The sequence below is a fragment of the Plectropomus leopardus genome, chromosome 12 (assembly GCF_008729295.1).
Source record: "Plectropomus leopardus isolate mb chromosome 12, YSFRI_Pleo_2.0, whole genome shotgun sequence".
NCBI classification, from domain to species: domain Eukaryota; kingdom Metazoa; phylum Chordata; class Actinopteri; order Perciformes; family Serranidae; genus Plectropomus; species Plectropomus leopardus.
Genome location: NC_056474.1, coordinates 30,000,029 through 30,014,328, shown reverse-complemented (window position 1 = coordinate 30,014,328; position 14,300 = coordinate 30,000,029). Strand labels below are relative to the sequence as shown.

The 14,300-nt window shown below is 42.9% G+C and overlaps 1 protein-coding gene across 1 annotated transcript in view; it reads right to left on the bottom strand.

Moving 5' to 3' along the window:
* The window catches only part of chd7 (chromodomain helicase DNA binding protein 7), a 93,953-nt gene that overhangs the window by 9,021 nt on the left and 70,632 nt on the right, over nt 1–14,300 (bottom strand). The window contains exons 25-32 of the mRNA XM_042497549.1: nt 13,958–14,117; nt 11,589–11,678; nt 8,209–8,312; nt 5,575–5,704; nt 4,407–4,522; nt 3,582–4,005; nt 3,226–3,434; nt 1,036–2,016 (exon numbers count right to left, since the gene is read on the bottom strand). Coding sequence (XP_042353483.1) covers nt 1,036–2,016; nt 3,226–3,434; nt 3,582–4,005; nt 4,407–4,522; nt 5,575–5,704; nt 8,209–8,312; nt 11,589–11,678; nt 13,958–14,117 — 2,214 coding nt within the window. The remainder of the gene's footprint in view (nt 1–1,035; nt 2,017–3,225; nt 3,435–3,581; nt 4,006–4,406; nt 4,523–5,574; nt 5,705–8,208; nt 8,313–11,588; nt 11,679–13,957; nt 14,118–14,300) is intronic.

The window sequence follows — 14,300 nt, the reverse complement described above, 5'->3', positions numbered from 1 at the left end:
GAAACACCAGAAATAGGCCTGTGACCGAGTGTGGTGTCAGCAATGACGGGGGCCGAAAAGCAGGGCAAATAAACAGAAGGGATTAGAATAAACCAGAGTGCAGTTAAAGGAAGACATCAGAGAGACCTATGATGTGCAACAGCTACATCTAGATCAGGGGTGTTATACGGCCCGCCAAAGGGTCCAGTCCGGCCCTCTGGAAGACACTACAAAGTGTGAAACACCAAAAAGGTTATTTGTACTAGAGCCTAGTCGATCTGATCTCCGACAAATTAAAAAGTTAATGCCACTAAATTATGAGGAAAATGTATTTATCCTTCAGACTGCTTCACCCAAAGTGTGTAAAGGAGCGATTCTGCAGGTTCCCCCTTCCTACTGCTGTCAGACTGTAGAACCAGCACTGCTCCCAGTAAACCACACACACACACCAACTGGACTTAAACTAACGTACAATTTATCACAACCCGCAATTATTTTCTCTGTGCACTTGGTGTATATATTTTTTAATTTTTGTTTTGTGTCTTGTTTTTTTTTTTTACTGTTTATATTGTTTTTCTTCTCTATTTCTCATGTTTGGGTTTATTTTTATAAATATTCTTTTGCTCTATTTCTATTTTCAGTTTTGGGTCTTGCAAATGTCCTAATTGTGGGAGTAATAAAGGATTATCTTATCCCTCTTATTTTTGTGTTTCTGGAAATAAAAATTAAAAGATAATTCCTGAAATTGACTGATACATTTACGTTCAGAAATCTCTGACAATATGCAGACACAAAAATCCTGCAATTCATTTAGAAATATTCCTTAAGATGACAATTAAAAAAACCTTCCATAATTCCTAACATTATCTGAAATATTTGATTTAAGGGCATCTCAAACTCCACCCATTCTGAAAATCACAAATTTTTGCTGCATTAAAGTTTGTTAACCTGTTTAATATCTGATGGTTTTGGTGGTCAGGCCCACCTGACATTAAACTGAATTAAATGAGTTTGACAGCCCTGACTTCCCTCTGAGCTCATAAACTTCCCCTTTACCTTCAGCCTGAGAGGATTTCTCTGATTTGTCATCTTCATCCATCCTCTCCTCCTCTTCCTCCTCCGGGCTTTTCTCTGTGTCAGCTGACTTTGGAGATTTGAGGGCCTCTGGGTTCTCCCTCTCCTCTGCGTCCTCCTGCTCGGCAGTCTTGTGGCTTGCTTGATCTTTCGGAGAGCAGTCGGGATGTTCTGTGAGCTCCGTCTTCTCTGTCTGCTCCCTGAGAGAGTCAACGTCCTTCTTCTCTTCTGCTGAGTCTACGTAATCAGCTGGCTTCAAAGTCTTCTCTTCTTCTGCACTCTGCTCCTCCTTCTGCTCTTCCTGCTCCTCTTTTTCAGTTTTTGGTTGGGCCTCCTCCTCTTCATTCTTCACCTCCATCTTCGGTGAAGCGGTGATTTCTTCTTTCCCTTCTGTGACCTCTCCCTCATTTTCCTTCTGTTCATCCGGAGTTTTAGTCTTGGTACATGGAATGTTGTCAGCTTCCCCTTTCTCTGTTTCCATTTTCACCTCTGTTTTCACCTCCATTCCCTCTCCTTCCTCCTCTTTAGCTGCATCAACAGCAATTTGAGCAGCGGCTGCAGCGCTCGCCAGCTCTGCGGAGGTGAGGAGGGGCGCCGTGATGCTTTCCGCTGCTCCCGCTTTGGTGATCTCTCCCTGGGCTCCCACGCTGACCGCAGGCCCTCGGTGGCTGGTAAAGCGCTGGTGGGCATCCAGGAAGGCCAAGGTGGGATCGTTTAAAATGTGATAATCTGTGCGGCTTACGCCGTGCTTAGAGGCCCCCAGGAGGAGGTCCCGGTCATGGCGGCCACACTCCCACCACTCTGGGAGGTCTGGGGAGGGCTGGCAAAGCTTGAGGCGCTCAGAGAGCAGTGGGTGGGGGAGGACCTGCTCTCGGATGCGACGGAGCAGCTCAATGCGGTACAAGGTGCGGGAGGCACGCTCCTCTGTGATGGGGTCGATGATCAGGGTTGGGTCTGGAAGTTCTGATGAGGCAAAAGACAGAGACAGTCCTTAAGAACACAATCAATCAAATATCATTTTAGATCTTTTTCCCCAGTGCTCACAAACAAACTTTCCTTGACCTCAGTTATTTTAGAGACTGAACTGCACAATACAACAATGAAAAGACGCCTTTAAGGGACAGTTACGGTATTTTGAAGTGGGACTGTCTACAGTCCTTAGCCATAGAAAGTGTATTACATTCAGAAGATGCCAATTAGCACAAATCAATATCAGTTTAACTGTATGCTATAATGAGAGTATTTTTTACTGCTTTACCTTTCCCTACACACAGCCCATTTTAACGGGGGGAGCAGTTAACAGCCTCAGTTCCCCATCTTTGTTTCATTAAAGCCACCAGACCCAATTAACAAAACTGTACTTTGAACTCACAGGAGCTGCTGGTCTGCTGCTGCCTCAGTCAGTCAGTCGGTTTTTGTGACTTTGCTAAATCTGTGCTGACACAATACACAATAACACAAACTAACAAACTGATTGTGTCAGTGGCACACCAGCAGCTCCTGTGTTCAGTGATGTTAAATTACTGTTTTGCACAATGGAGTCTGGTTTTAAAGAGAGCGATATAACAGCTTTGCTTCCCACTGTATTGCTTTCCAGTGATACAGTGCATCTGTCTAGGGCTTTTATTGTGAAAGGTAAGAACGGAAGAAGTGGAGCTATTGTGCTGCCTTTGATGATGAGACGCAAAAGAAGTTTGCTGTTTTGGTTCAAACTATGGGGCCTCCGTGTTAATATTTCATAACCTTCATGTGTGGGTGCAGTGCTAGCTAGCAGCACACTGAAGGCAGGTGACAGTTTAGAGGATCAGCTGATGTCCCGTACAGTAAAAAGTGCAGCAAAACGAGCAGAGCTTGAGATGGCCAGGTTCTGCTGCACTGGTGCAGGTGTGTGTGTGTCTGGGACACAGAGAGCAGAGGAGCAGCAGAGTTGGGTGCTTTTAAATGACACCCAAGCATGGCAGTGACTCACATATGACTATTTTGATACAAACATTCACCTGCGAGTGTGGTGGATTGCCCTCTGAGATTTTAACAGCAATTGGAAAATCTACCTGCATTTGGCACTTTGCGGATGTTAATTTCAGACCCTGGTATGCTGTCTATGGATACACACCCCACTTCAGAAAACCTCAACTATCCCATTAACCCAAAGCAATATCTGTTTCCTCTGACCTGTTTCAGTCTTGACCTGCATCCTGCAGACCCGTTTACACATGGCGATGAATGAATAGTAATATTTCTCCAAGCTCTCATCTGTCTTCTTGTCCAGTCGAGCAAAAGCCCTGAACTGTGCCCAGTCAAATTTCTGACGTTGGGTGTCAAAGACAACTCCAAAGGTGGACACCACACGGTAGAAGTCAGCCTCCTCACGACGAGTCCATCTGGCAGAGAAAATAATGTGTGAGCAAAGGTTCAACTACAAATACTAAAACATGATTTAAGTTAGCAATAATACATATTTATTATATATCCACATACGCACATGCTGAATAAACCATGGATTTATGTGACATTAAATGCAGCTGTACCTCTGTCTTCTCTCCTTGTAGTACATGGCTCCATCAGTCATCAGGGAGCTGGCGGTCATCACTGGTGACGCCTCTGGCATGAACTGCCCACCTTTGGCAAAGTAAGCACCGCCTTTAGCCAGATACGGGCTTCCTTCTGTCATGAACACCCCCGCTCCGTCCTGGATGTAAGTCGCTCCGCCTCCAGCTGCATCGGTAACCATGCCCATGGCCGGCAGGAACTCCCTGCGTCGTCGTCTGCGGCCGTCGGGCCGGTTAAGGGCCTCCTGGCGGAGCTGCTCCCTGCGGTTGGAGCGCTGGTAGGCCGTGATGAGGCGGCGCAGACGGGCAGTCAGAGCCGAGGCGGCCGGCCAATATAGTCGCTCGTTGGAGCCCGAAGCTCCGGCCACAGCAGACACACTTTGGCCATTTTCGGCCGATTTAGCTACAAGAGCAGAGAAGACAGGGAGACACCTAGTCAGCAGAGTCATTACGTCACTTGTTCAATATTTTGGGAATTAGAACCTGAATCTCAAACAACAACATTAACGTCTCTCTATTTTACTTCAGAGAACTACTTTTTGTTATTGCTCACACATATTTATGTAACCGCTAAGGATTTAAAATGGGCTGCTGAGATTTTTGCAGCCTTGTATAGGACTGTTGTTTTGGATATTTTTTAAGGAAATTGCACGGTTTGATTTCCTCAAACACTTTCTCATCTTCTGCCCTCAAAAAGCCCACATTTACACAAAAACTGTGTTCATATTCTTTAAAATAAAACTATTGTACTTTGAAAACACCTTTAACCCTCTCCCTCTCTTTCCCTATGAAGTCAAAGTTTACCTTCAGCTTCACCTTCCCCAGCGTCATCTTTGTCATCCAGTGGCGAGTTGGTGAAGTCGTCGAGGTCGTCTTTAAAAGGCATTCGCAGTGGCTTGTACTCTGGATCCTCGTCCTCACTGTAGAGGTTTGAGGGGGGTGCAGGCAAGGAATTCAAGATTTTAATTTCATGGAAGCATTACATTTCACAAAATGGTCATCTACACTTTAAATATTTGAAGAACTAACAATAAAAATAAAGCTGAAAATTTTTTGTCTCTTACCTGTAGTGCTGTTTCAAATTCTAGATAGTTTTGGTGTGAGTTGCTGAGTGACGGAGATATCAGCTGTAGAGAAGTCTGCCTTCTCACTTAAATAATGGAACTAAATGGCACTTAGTTTGTGGTTGTTAAAGTTCCAAAAAAAAAAACAAAAACATTAAAAAAAACTCAACAGCAATGTATCTTTGCAGAAATCATGACCTGCTTACTAAAGGTTATCCACAGATCTTGTTATGAGCAGTTTCATGTAGAAACCATTTTCTTTCTACTGAACTGCAACCATCAACTGTATCACCACGCAGAGGGAAGTGTGAATCTACTCGTGGACGAGAGGCTCCTGCTCATGACAGCACAGATGTAAACATGGCGTCTTCCTCGTCTCAGCTGTAATGTTAGCTAGCTCAGTGGTGCTAGGTGAGCTAGCAGTAGATGCATGCTTCAATCTGTGTATAGATGTGCAGAAAATAAAGAAAATAGTTCCTCCATGAAACTGCTTATAACAAGGTCTGTGGATTATCTTGAGCGACTAGGTGATGATTTCTGGAAAGAGACACTGATGTTGAGTTTTTTTGGTGCTTTGAGCACCACAAGCTGAGTGCCAACTAGTACCATTATATTAGAGAGAAGGCAGACATCTCTACAGCCGATATCTACAACACTCTGCAAGTCACACCAAAACTATCTAGACTGATAAATAACACAACAGGTAAGAGGAAAATATTTATTTTTGATTCCTGTTCTGTTCCATCAACACAGCTCAGAGCTAAGAATTGAGAGCAAATGAAAGGGGGAGAGACAGGAAAAAGGCTTAAAAATATCAAATCACAGACAGAGATGGAAAACAGCAAATAACACTAGAGCATAGGGGGAGCGGAGAAGCTGCTTTTTGTTAGTAAAGCCTGCTCTCTTACCCCTCGGCGCCATCTGCCATCATGTCGGTGCCCCTCTGCTCAGCGGCGATAGCCTTGGCGTCCGGCATGCCCACCCTCTCCAAGAAACACAGGGCGGGGTCAGCTCGCATCGAGTTGTACTTCTCATAGCCTGAGAAGAAAAAGAACAGAAAAATACAGACGCTTGGAATAAATTTCTGGAAGAGCAGGGGCTATAATGTGGACATCACTTTTCTACGTTCAGATGCTCCCACAAGTATTTAAACCTTCGAAACCTGAGTAGATTGGATTGCTTTCTTTAGAAAACATGGGGGGAAAATGACAACGAGCAACTTGACAAGAACTGTTCCGCAAATTGCAAGAAATTAGTAGCTTCAGGATTTTTTTTTTTAAAAAAGATAGTGAAAAATTTCCAAAAAACTATATTTATAAACATCATTATTATATATTTAAAATCATTTTAAAGAAGTTTATATTATTATCATTTTAAGAGCTTTTTCACATCATTTCCTTTTTTTCCTTAACTTTTTGTCTTTATTTTGCTAATTTTTTAATAATTTCTTTTTAAGTTACACATTGCCCATTTTCCATGTTTTTGAATGAAATTAAGCCAATTTGCTGAGGTTTTAAAGGGTTTATCAGGAACACATGGATGGAGTTTCAGACAGACTTAAGCTACTGGTCAACACGCACGCTAAACAAACGAAGAAAGAAAGGATGGAGGAAAAAAGTGTGCTTTCTAGCTCATTCCTAGACAGACCTGATGCCACATGGTCCAACACACACTCTGTTTAACACACACACACACACACACACACACACACACACACACACACACACAGCATCCAATATTAAATGAAGGAGTAGACAAAAACAGCAGCAGAAGGGCAGACCCCAGGAGCCAGCTGCTGACAAGACAGACAGCCCAAGTGTGTGTGTGTGTATGTACACTCGCCTCCGTTCAGTGTGTGTGTGTGTGTGTGTGTGTATACTGTGTGTATCCGAGTGAGCCTGCAGGTGCTCATTTGTGTCAGAGAGAGAAAGAGAGAGAGATAGAGAGGGGGACAGAATGAAGAGGGAAAAGTATGTGTGTCATGGCGTCTGTGAAAGTGAGCTAGTGGGTGTGAGAAACTGTGCATGCACGTGTGTGTGTGTGTGTGTGTGTGTGTGTGTCTGTGTGTTTGTCCGTTAGGGGCATTCAAGCAGAACAGATTAGAATGTGCAGATCCTACTGAGACACACAGTGAAGGAGAGAGAGGAGAGAGAGGAGGGTAGGTGAAAGGAAGTAGGGAGAAATAAATGCAGAAGAGCAGGTGGGATGAGGAGAAAAAAAGGAGAGAAAAGGCAGAAAGGAGAAGAGGAAGGAGGAGAGGAGCAAGGAGGGCCACTGTGACACGCAGCACACTGCCACACTCTCCTTCAACCTTTCCATCATCCCTCCTTCCCTCTCTCTCCATCACATTTTAATTAGGAAAGACGTGACGCATTGTTCCTAACCGTCTCTCTGTCACACACACACACACACACACACACACACACACACACACACACGGAGCTCTGTGCCTGCAGCCAAACGTTAATCATCGGGGCCTTTACAGGCCATCACTTTTCTGTGTGTGTGTGTGTGTGTGTGTGTGTGTGTGTGTGTGTATGTGTGTGACGCATTGTTTTGTGTGCCTGCGTGTGTGTGTCTGCATACAAAGCTCACTGTGTGTGGATGTGCGTTAGTCCCCTCAACCCCAAGGGCCTCTCTAGTGAATGAGGATTATGATTAACTATGGGTGAGCCCGTTTGTATTCCTGTACTCTTGTGTTTTTGTGTGTGTGTGTGTGTGTGTGTGTGTGTGTGTGTGTGTGTGTGTGCGCGCGTGTGCGGGCGTGCATGTGTCGTAATTGAATCATAGAGGGTGGCAATGATGGAAAAATTATGACAATTATGCCAAATTAATATGAATGAGGGTCTCCATCCGCAGCGCGTAGACACGACTCGGCCTGGTCGCTCTGTCACTTGGAGTCACATCCTGTCAGCACCCAAAGGTGGCTCACTTTGAGATACACGCCACTTTTCCCACATGACGATGCAAATAACCCCGTTAACAGTTAGATAGGAAACAATTTGTCATTTTAACCTTGAAATCAGCTTTTGTTACTATTTGTAACATTAACACCTGTAACCAACTGCAAAGAGCGCGCACGTGCACACACACACACACACACACACACACACACACACACACACACACACAAACACACACACAAACACACACACACACACACACACACACACACACACACACACACTTACTTGCTGGTAGCTTGTGCTGAAACTAGCCATCAATCACACTCCCGATAGCACACTGAGCCTGCCAGCTGCATATCGCTATCGCCATAGCAACACCAATCAACCGGTGGCAGCAGAAGTGGGTGGGATGTGTTTGTGTGTGCATGCCCTCACCCGGCTTCAGCATGATGTGTGTGTGACTGCTTGCATGATGCTTACTGGGTTGGAAGGCGCTCGGGTGTGTCTGAAGGTGCTGACATGTTATCTGTGGGCGTGTGATGTTCATTTTGTATTCACCGTGTATGTGCGTTATGTGCTGCCATGTTGGAAGATGCAGATCTGTATGTGCAGGAAGCCGGGCGGTGGGTTTCTTACCATGTTTGAAGACGCCGATGAGTAGGGATTTGTCTGCCTCGCTGTCCCACCAGTCGGCTGGGACTTCGGCGTGGAACGGCTGGGGGATCCAGATATCCAGCTCACTGTGGCAGAAATAAACATATCACGTCACTGGTGCTCAAACTAAACTGTGTGTGTGTGTGTGTGTGTGTGTGTGTGTGTGTTCAATTCAACTGTTTCTATTCAGAGCAGGAAAAGGAACAAAAGGAGGGCAGAAATCAGATTATGAGCCATTTGTGTTGTAATCAGATTGTAAAAGCCGTCAGCTGCCAACCAGAGATAAAAACTAGTATCCAAAATATTTAAAGGTGCTCTGCCACAAGTAAATCTACATATAGATTTTTGAAAATGAACTATTAATTAGGAGCGTTATTGGAATATACGCTGTATACCGTTCTGTGCTTGTGTCAGAGATGGCGCAGCAGAACATTAGGCACATTAAAAGTGAAACTTCATTCTGCTGGGTCTTAAAGACAACGTCGGATTTTAGCAGGGCTGTACCTAACTCAGAGTTATGTCATTCGAATCAGTTATGGCTGTTCAATTTAATTACCCAACAATTCATTTGGTTTTTTGCTTTTTTTTTTTTTTTTACAAAGTTTGATCAGGCTACACGGGACGTTCACTGTGACAGCAGCGTTCACGTCAGATAGTAGAAGGTGAATAGCGCTAACAACAGCCCTAAATGTGTAACAAATCAATAACAATTTTTTGCCGACACTTAATCAAACAAAAGCCAGAGACTGTATGGGTTTAAGTTGCTCTGAGCTGTAAGTTTACCACCTCTAAGCCCAATGTCTCTCATCTCTCCTCCTCCGTGACGCTGCCTGCAGGTCAGAAGCAGCTTGTACCAAGTGTGTGAAGGTCCAGAGCGCTCACTCTGCAGCAAAATCTGGGGACCAAAATGCCCCCAGAAGTACACTGCACAGCACACTGGCATCTCTGACTGATGATTTGAAAATCTGACTTTCAGGGGACAGCCCTATAGTTCAGTGTTAAGACTAAAGCCAGAGAATGATATTATATGATAATATATTATATGATAGGGGTTGGGGATATCCAAACCCTGTTTTAACTGTATTTTATGTCTCCATCTGCTGGTGGGCCATCACAATATGCATATAAATATGATGTTAATTCAACTGCAGAGGATACTTGATCACTTAAATTAGGTGGGGAAAAGGCAGTTATATATCTTGATATCGGTTATCTGCAAAATAAAAATAGTGTTTTATAAAGGCATATTAAATATCAGCAAAAAATCCAATATTGTGCATCCTTAACAGGAACTCACAAATACTATCACATGCTAACCATCCTCTATCCCATGATCTAATTTTTACTTTATTTCCATCAGTTCTGTCTCTGTTTTACTTGAAGGTTTTGCTTGAACCCTTTTCTTTTAATACAACCACCAAAAACCTTTTTTTGGTGAAAAACAGAATTCTTCCTGCATGTAAATGACAAACTGAGAACAGTGATAACGAGCAACGTTTCTGCAGGGTGGGTTCTATGTTGTGGTACCAAAAAAAAAAGAAGAAGAAGAAAATCCTCCATTATGGACGAAAGAAGGTAGAAAATGGTGTTTCCAGCTAGTTATGGAGAGAAAGGGTACAATACACAATGGAAAGACAGAGGGTGACAGGAGGAGAGAAGAAACCGGGGAAACAGTCCCTTATCTCTGCAAACAGCAGCATGCCCGGCCTTGGCAACACACACACATACGCGTGCGCGCCAAGACTGGCATGCTAAATCCCCCTGGCATATGTTGGCACGATGGCACCCCGTATGCTCGCGTCTGGCATGCGCTGACACACACACACACACACACACACACACACACACGGGTCTGTCACAGTAGCCACTGAGAAGGAGGGGGGAGGGAGATCAACATGAAGTGCACGTGCTCCACATTATAAATGCAATCACATCTGGGTGAAAGGGTGATGAGAGGGGGATGGGAGATGATGAGAGACTAAAGTGGACTGCAGAGACAAGGAAGAGATGGACAGATGGTGAGAAAAGTGCAGTGTGACAGAGAGGAAAAGATGGAGGAAGCAGTGAAGGAGTTGAAGAAAACAGCGGAGTTAACCTTCACATCGACAACCTTCCACTTTAAGCCAAATGACGAAAAGCAATAGCTCGTCAAAATGTGAAAAAAAAACCCAACTCCAAATGGGTCAAAACTGCGATAAAAAAGCTAATTTCCCCCAGATGAAGTAAGTGTGTTGTATCTGTCAGAATAGAGAGAAGTCTGCCAAAGAGGCCACTAGAACATACCGAAATACACTCCAGTAATAATTCATCACACATTCATATAAATATCCAGCTTTCAACTCACTTTCATGATGCTTCCAATGCATGAAAGCCTTTCCATTGATGTAAACACCTAGTACAATGGGATATGATTCAAGGAAATTACTCTACTGCACAGGGTGGATGTTATTGTTCAGGGTTCATACACTTTATTATCAATAAACTTGAATTTAAGACTAATTTTTAAGAGCATACATACTCTTTATTGCTTGTTTTTCCATTACTATATAGCAGCTTTTTAAAAATGTATATTATTTGAAAAATAATTAATTAAGAACAGGATTAGAATTTAATATTTTAATATAACCGAAGGGCTTTAGGGAAGGGGCATACAACTTTGAATGGCTGCATTTTGTATTATTTTATTACTGATATAAAGAAAAAAACTTCAAGGGCATGATTTCTTTAAACAAAAAAGGCTTTTTTTCTGTATTTGTTTTGTTTCTTTTTATATGAAAAATGTGGTGATCTTTAAAAGAAAACATATTGGCAATGTCATTTTTCAAAAACATTTAGGGAATTTTAAGAGAAAAAGAAATAGCCTCTTTATTCGTTGAAAATTTTTTAATAAATTGGCAAATTTTTGGTGTTTTTCTTTAAAATGTTTTTTTTTTGCATTTTAAAAAAAATCACAGTTGGAGCTGGGAACTTTAAAAACAGATATTATTGTTGGATTTTCAATTTTCCAACAGTCTTTGAACAAATCGTGTTACTGTACAGGTTTGTGAAACAAAATTCAATGACTTTTTCAAAACTTTCAGGGTATATTTAGTTTTCCAAAACTTTTCCAGGCCTGGAAATTTCCATTTACAAATTCCATGACTTTTCCCAGTTTTTTACGACTGTGCAAACCAGAATTCTCCAGATGTCTATGAGAGAAAGTGTGACTACGCCAGATGAACATGAAGTGAACGAGAAGCAAAAGGCTGAAGGAATTAAAAGGAATAAAATAGCCCCCTGTGTTGGAATCAGTTCTCTGTAGCGTGGAAAGATGCGGTTAAAGAGAAGTTAAAATTAAGGTACTGATAGAGGAGTTTACTAACCTGGATTCAGCTCCTTCCAGGATGCGCTCGGCCTGGTCGCCTATGACTTCCTGTCGCAGATAATACAGCATCCTCACCCTCAGCAGCACCCTGCAAAACAAAGTCAAGTTGGTGAAGTCATCCTTCAGCAGTTCTCTGTGTTAGAGACTCCACGGCTCTGATTGGTTGTTTTCCAACAGCTAATTTTCAAGTCATTTTCTTGTACTTTGCACTGATTTCTTGCTAATTTGGAGCCATTTCTTCTTTCATTGCTCATTTTCAAAGGGTTAATAATAGAGAACTGAGGAACATTTTGCTGGAAACGATTATTCAATTATATACATTGTTGAGGAATTGTATTATGATGATTTACAAACCAATAAACAATAATTGTTTTGGCTGTAAAGATGTCAGAGTCAGCCCAGTTCTTCTCCCCTAAGTGACATCCAGATCATCAAGTGCAACTCATTTGTAAAAACAAGAATGCAGCAGAATTTCCAGCTTATCTGTAAAAGTCCCTTAGAATGCCTCTTACATGACATATTTCATTAACCAGAGGGGGAGCCGATCCTACAGGAGGACACGCTGTACAGAAATGGAAAGGTGCAGTTTATTGAGAATTGTGAAGATGATCTTGGATTTCTGATCTAAAACTCTCAGATGACATTAGATGGATGGAACTCTTAAGATGGCAAATGTTTTCTTAACTTGAAAAAGTGGCTGCACAAACTGCAATTCATTACTGGGACTCAACGTTCTCTACAGCTGCTGTCAAATAGGTGGTCATCATCTCTAGATACAAATTACAGATGTTCCCACTCAGAATCGTCTCCCCAAATGAAATGAATCATTTCAGTCGTGGCTCAAGACCGAGAGTCAGATTTGATCTTTTGACATTGGAAATACTGCTATCTGGGAGATCTGCTTCACTGTAAACATTTGTCACCAGATTTGCCACCAGAATTTAATGCCAATAACAGCGTTTGGAGCAGAAGACAGAGGAGGGGAGGCAAAGAGGGGAGCTGGGGGGAGGAGATAAGTGGGAGGAGCAGAGAGGAGAAGAATTGAAAGGACAGAGAGCGAAGCATGGAGGGAGGGAAGACAAAGTTTGGAGAGGCAGTGAAGACGGGGGGAGGGTAGAGAGACAGTCACTTGCAACTCATTCTGCAGTGTGTGTGTTTGTGCATCAATGGCATCACAAGTTGCTGTGTGTGTGTGTGTGTTTGTGTGTGTGTTTGTTGGCAGCCTGTGTGAGCTCATCCATCAATGTGCCAGGCCTGATTAGCCACACAACGCTGTGCTCCAGCCTAGCAGATGGCACCACATAATCACCCCCAAGTGTGTGTATGTGTGTGTGTACGTCTTTCACCCACTTCCAACAGGTCTGCCTGCCTAGCACCTGGCCTGGCACGTGGCCAGACACAGACACACACACACACAGACACACACACACACACACACATACACAAACAAACAAACTTCTCCCTCAAGAAGAGAAAAAAATCTTGGAATTGAAGCATATCTCCCTGACAACAGGGGAGAAAGCTGACCACGGAGCAAACGAGCGTGTGTCTGTGTGTTTGTGTTTGTGTGTGTGTGTGTGTGTGTGTGTGTGTGAGAGAGAGGAGGAAGACAGGGAGCTTGGTGCCTTGGTTAAAGTTGTTCTGTGTTAACGGTTGAAGACTCAAACCATCGCACCTGCCACTATCCAGATTTTAAAGCCACAACTCCGTTCATCCACATTAGTTTGGTTTCCATGAGCACTGATTTAACCCTTTGAAACCTGAGCAAATCGTCTTGATTTCTCTCAAAAACATGAGTAAGTAAGCATGAGGGCAACGAGCAACTTATCAAGAAATTAGTTAAAACATATTAAGAAAATTACTTGAAAATAAGGGGGGAAATAAAGTTTAAAAAAGAAGAAGAAAATGACCTCAAGACAGTGCTAAAAAAATAATAACTTAAAAAAAAGTTCAACATAGTTTTAAATATATAATTAAGAAAATCACAAATATAATTTTCTGGACATTTTCTTTTTTTTTTTTTCTTATATTCCCCCAGCTAATTGCCAGGTCATTTCTTGGTCACCTTTTACAAGTTTTGGCAGTTTGTGGGACCTTTCTTGCTAAGTAGTTTATTATTTGTTTTTTCCTATGTTTTGAAAGAAATCAAGCCAATTTTCTTAGGTTTTTGAGGTTAAAATGCTGGTAAAAGACATCAGAATGCAGCACGAAAGAAACTGACAATCAATCCAGGCGCTAAAGGGTTAACTACTAACCAGATCATGCACTGTTAATAGCAAACGGCAAATTCAAAATCAAGAGGCTGGATAGCATTTTGTATGTGTGTGTGTGTGTGTGTGTGTGTGTGAGAGAGAGAGAAAGCCCTACTTGTTGCAGTGATGTTTCAGATGTCTCTTGTAGCTATCCTCTTGCAGTAAGTGGTCAGGGTTGCAGCTGGCCAGCCAATCAGCTCGTGGGGTCTGTGGAGGCGGGGCTGCGGGCTTCCCCTTCTTCCCCTTCCTGCCCCGAGGGACTGGGGTGGAGAGACCTGGATAGCGATGGAGAGGGGGCGCTTAGACAATGCTCAAGGGCTTCTGCAAATGACAACCTGTAAACCTCAGTCAAACATTCCCACATGTACCAAAACTTGGCCAACTGAATAAAAAAAAAAACAAAACAAATAAATTGCTGAATTCAGTTATCCAATACCTCTTTCCCACCAGAATTAGTA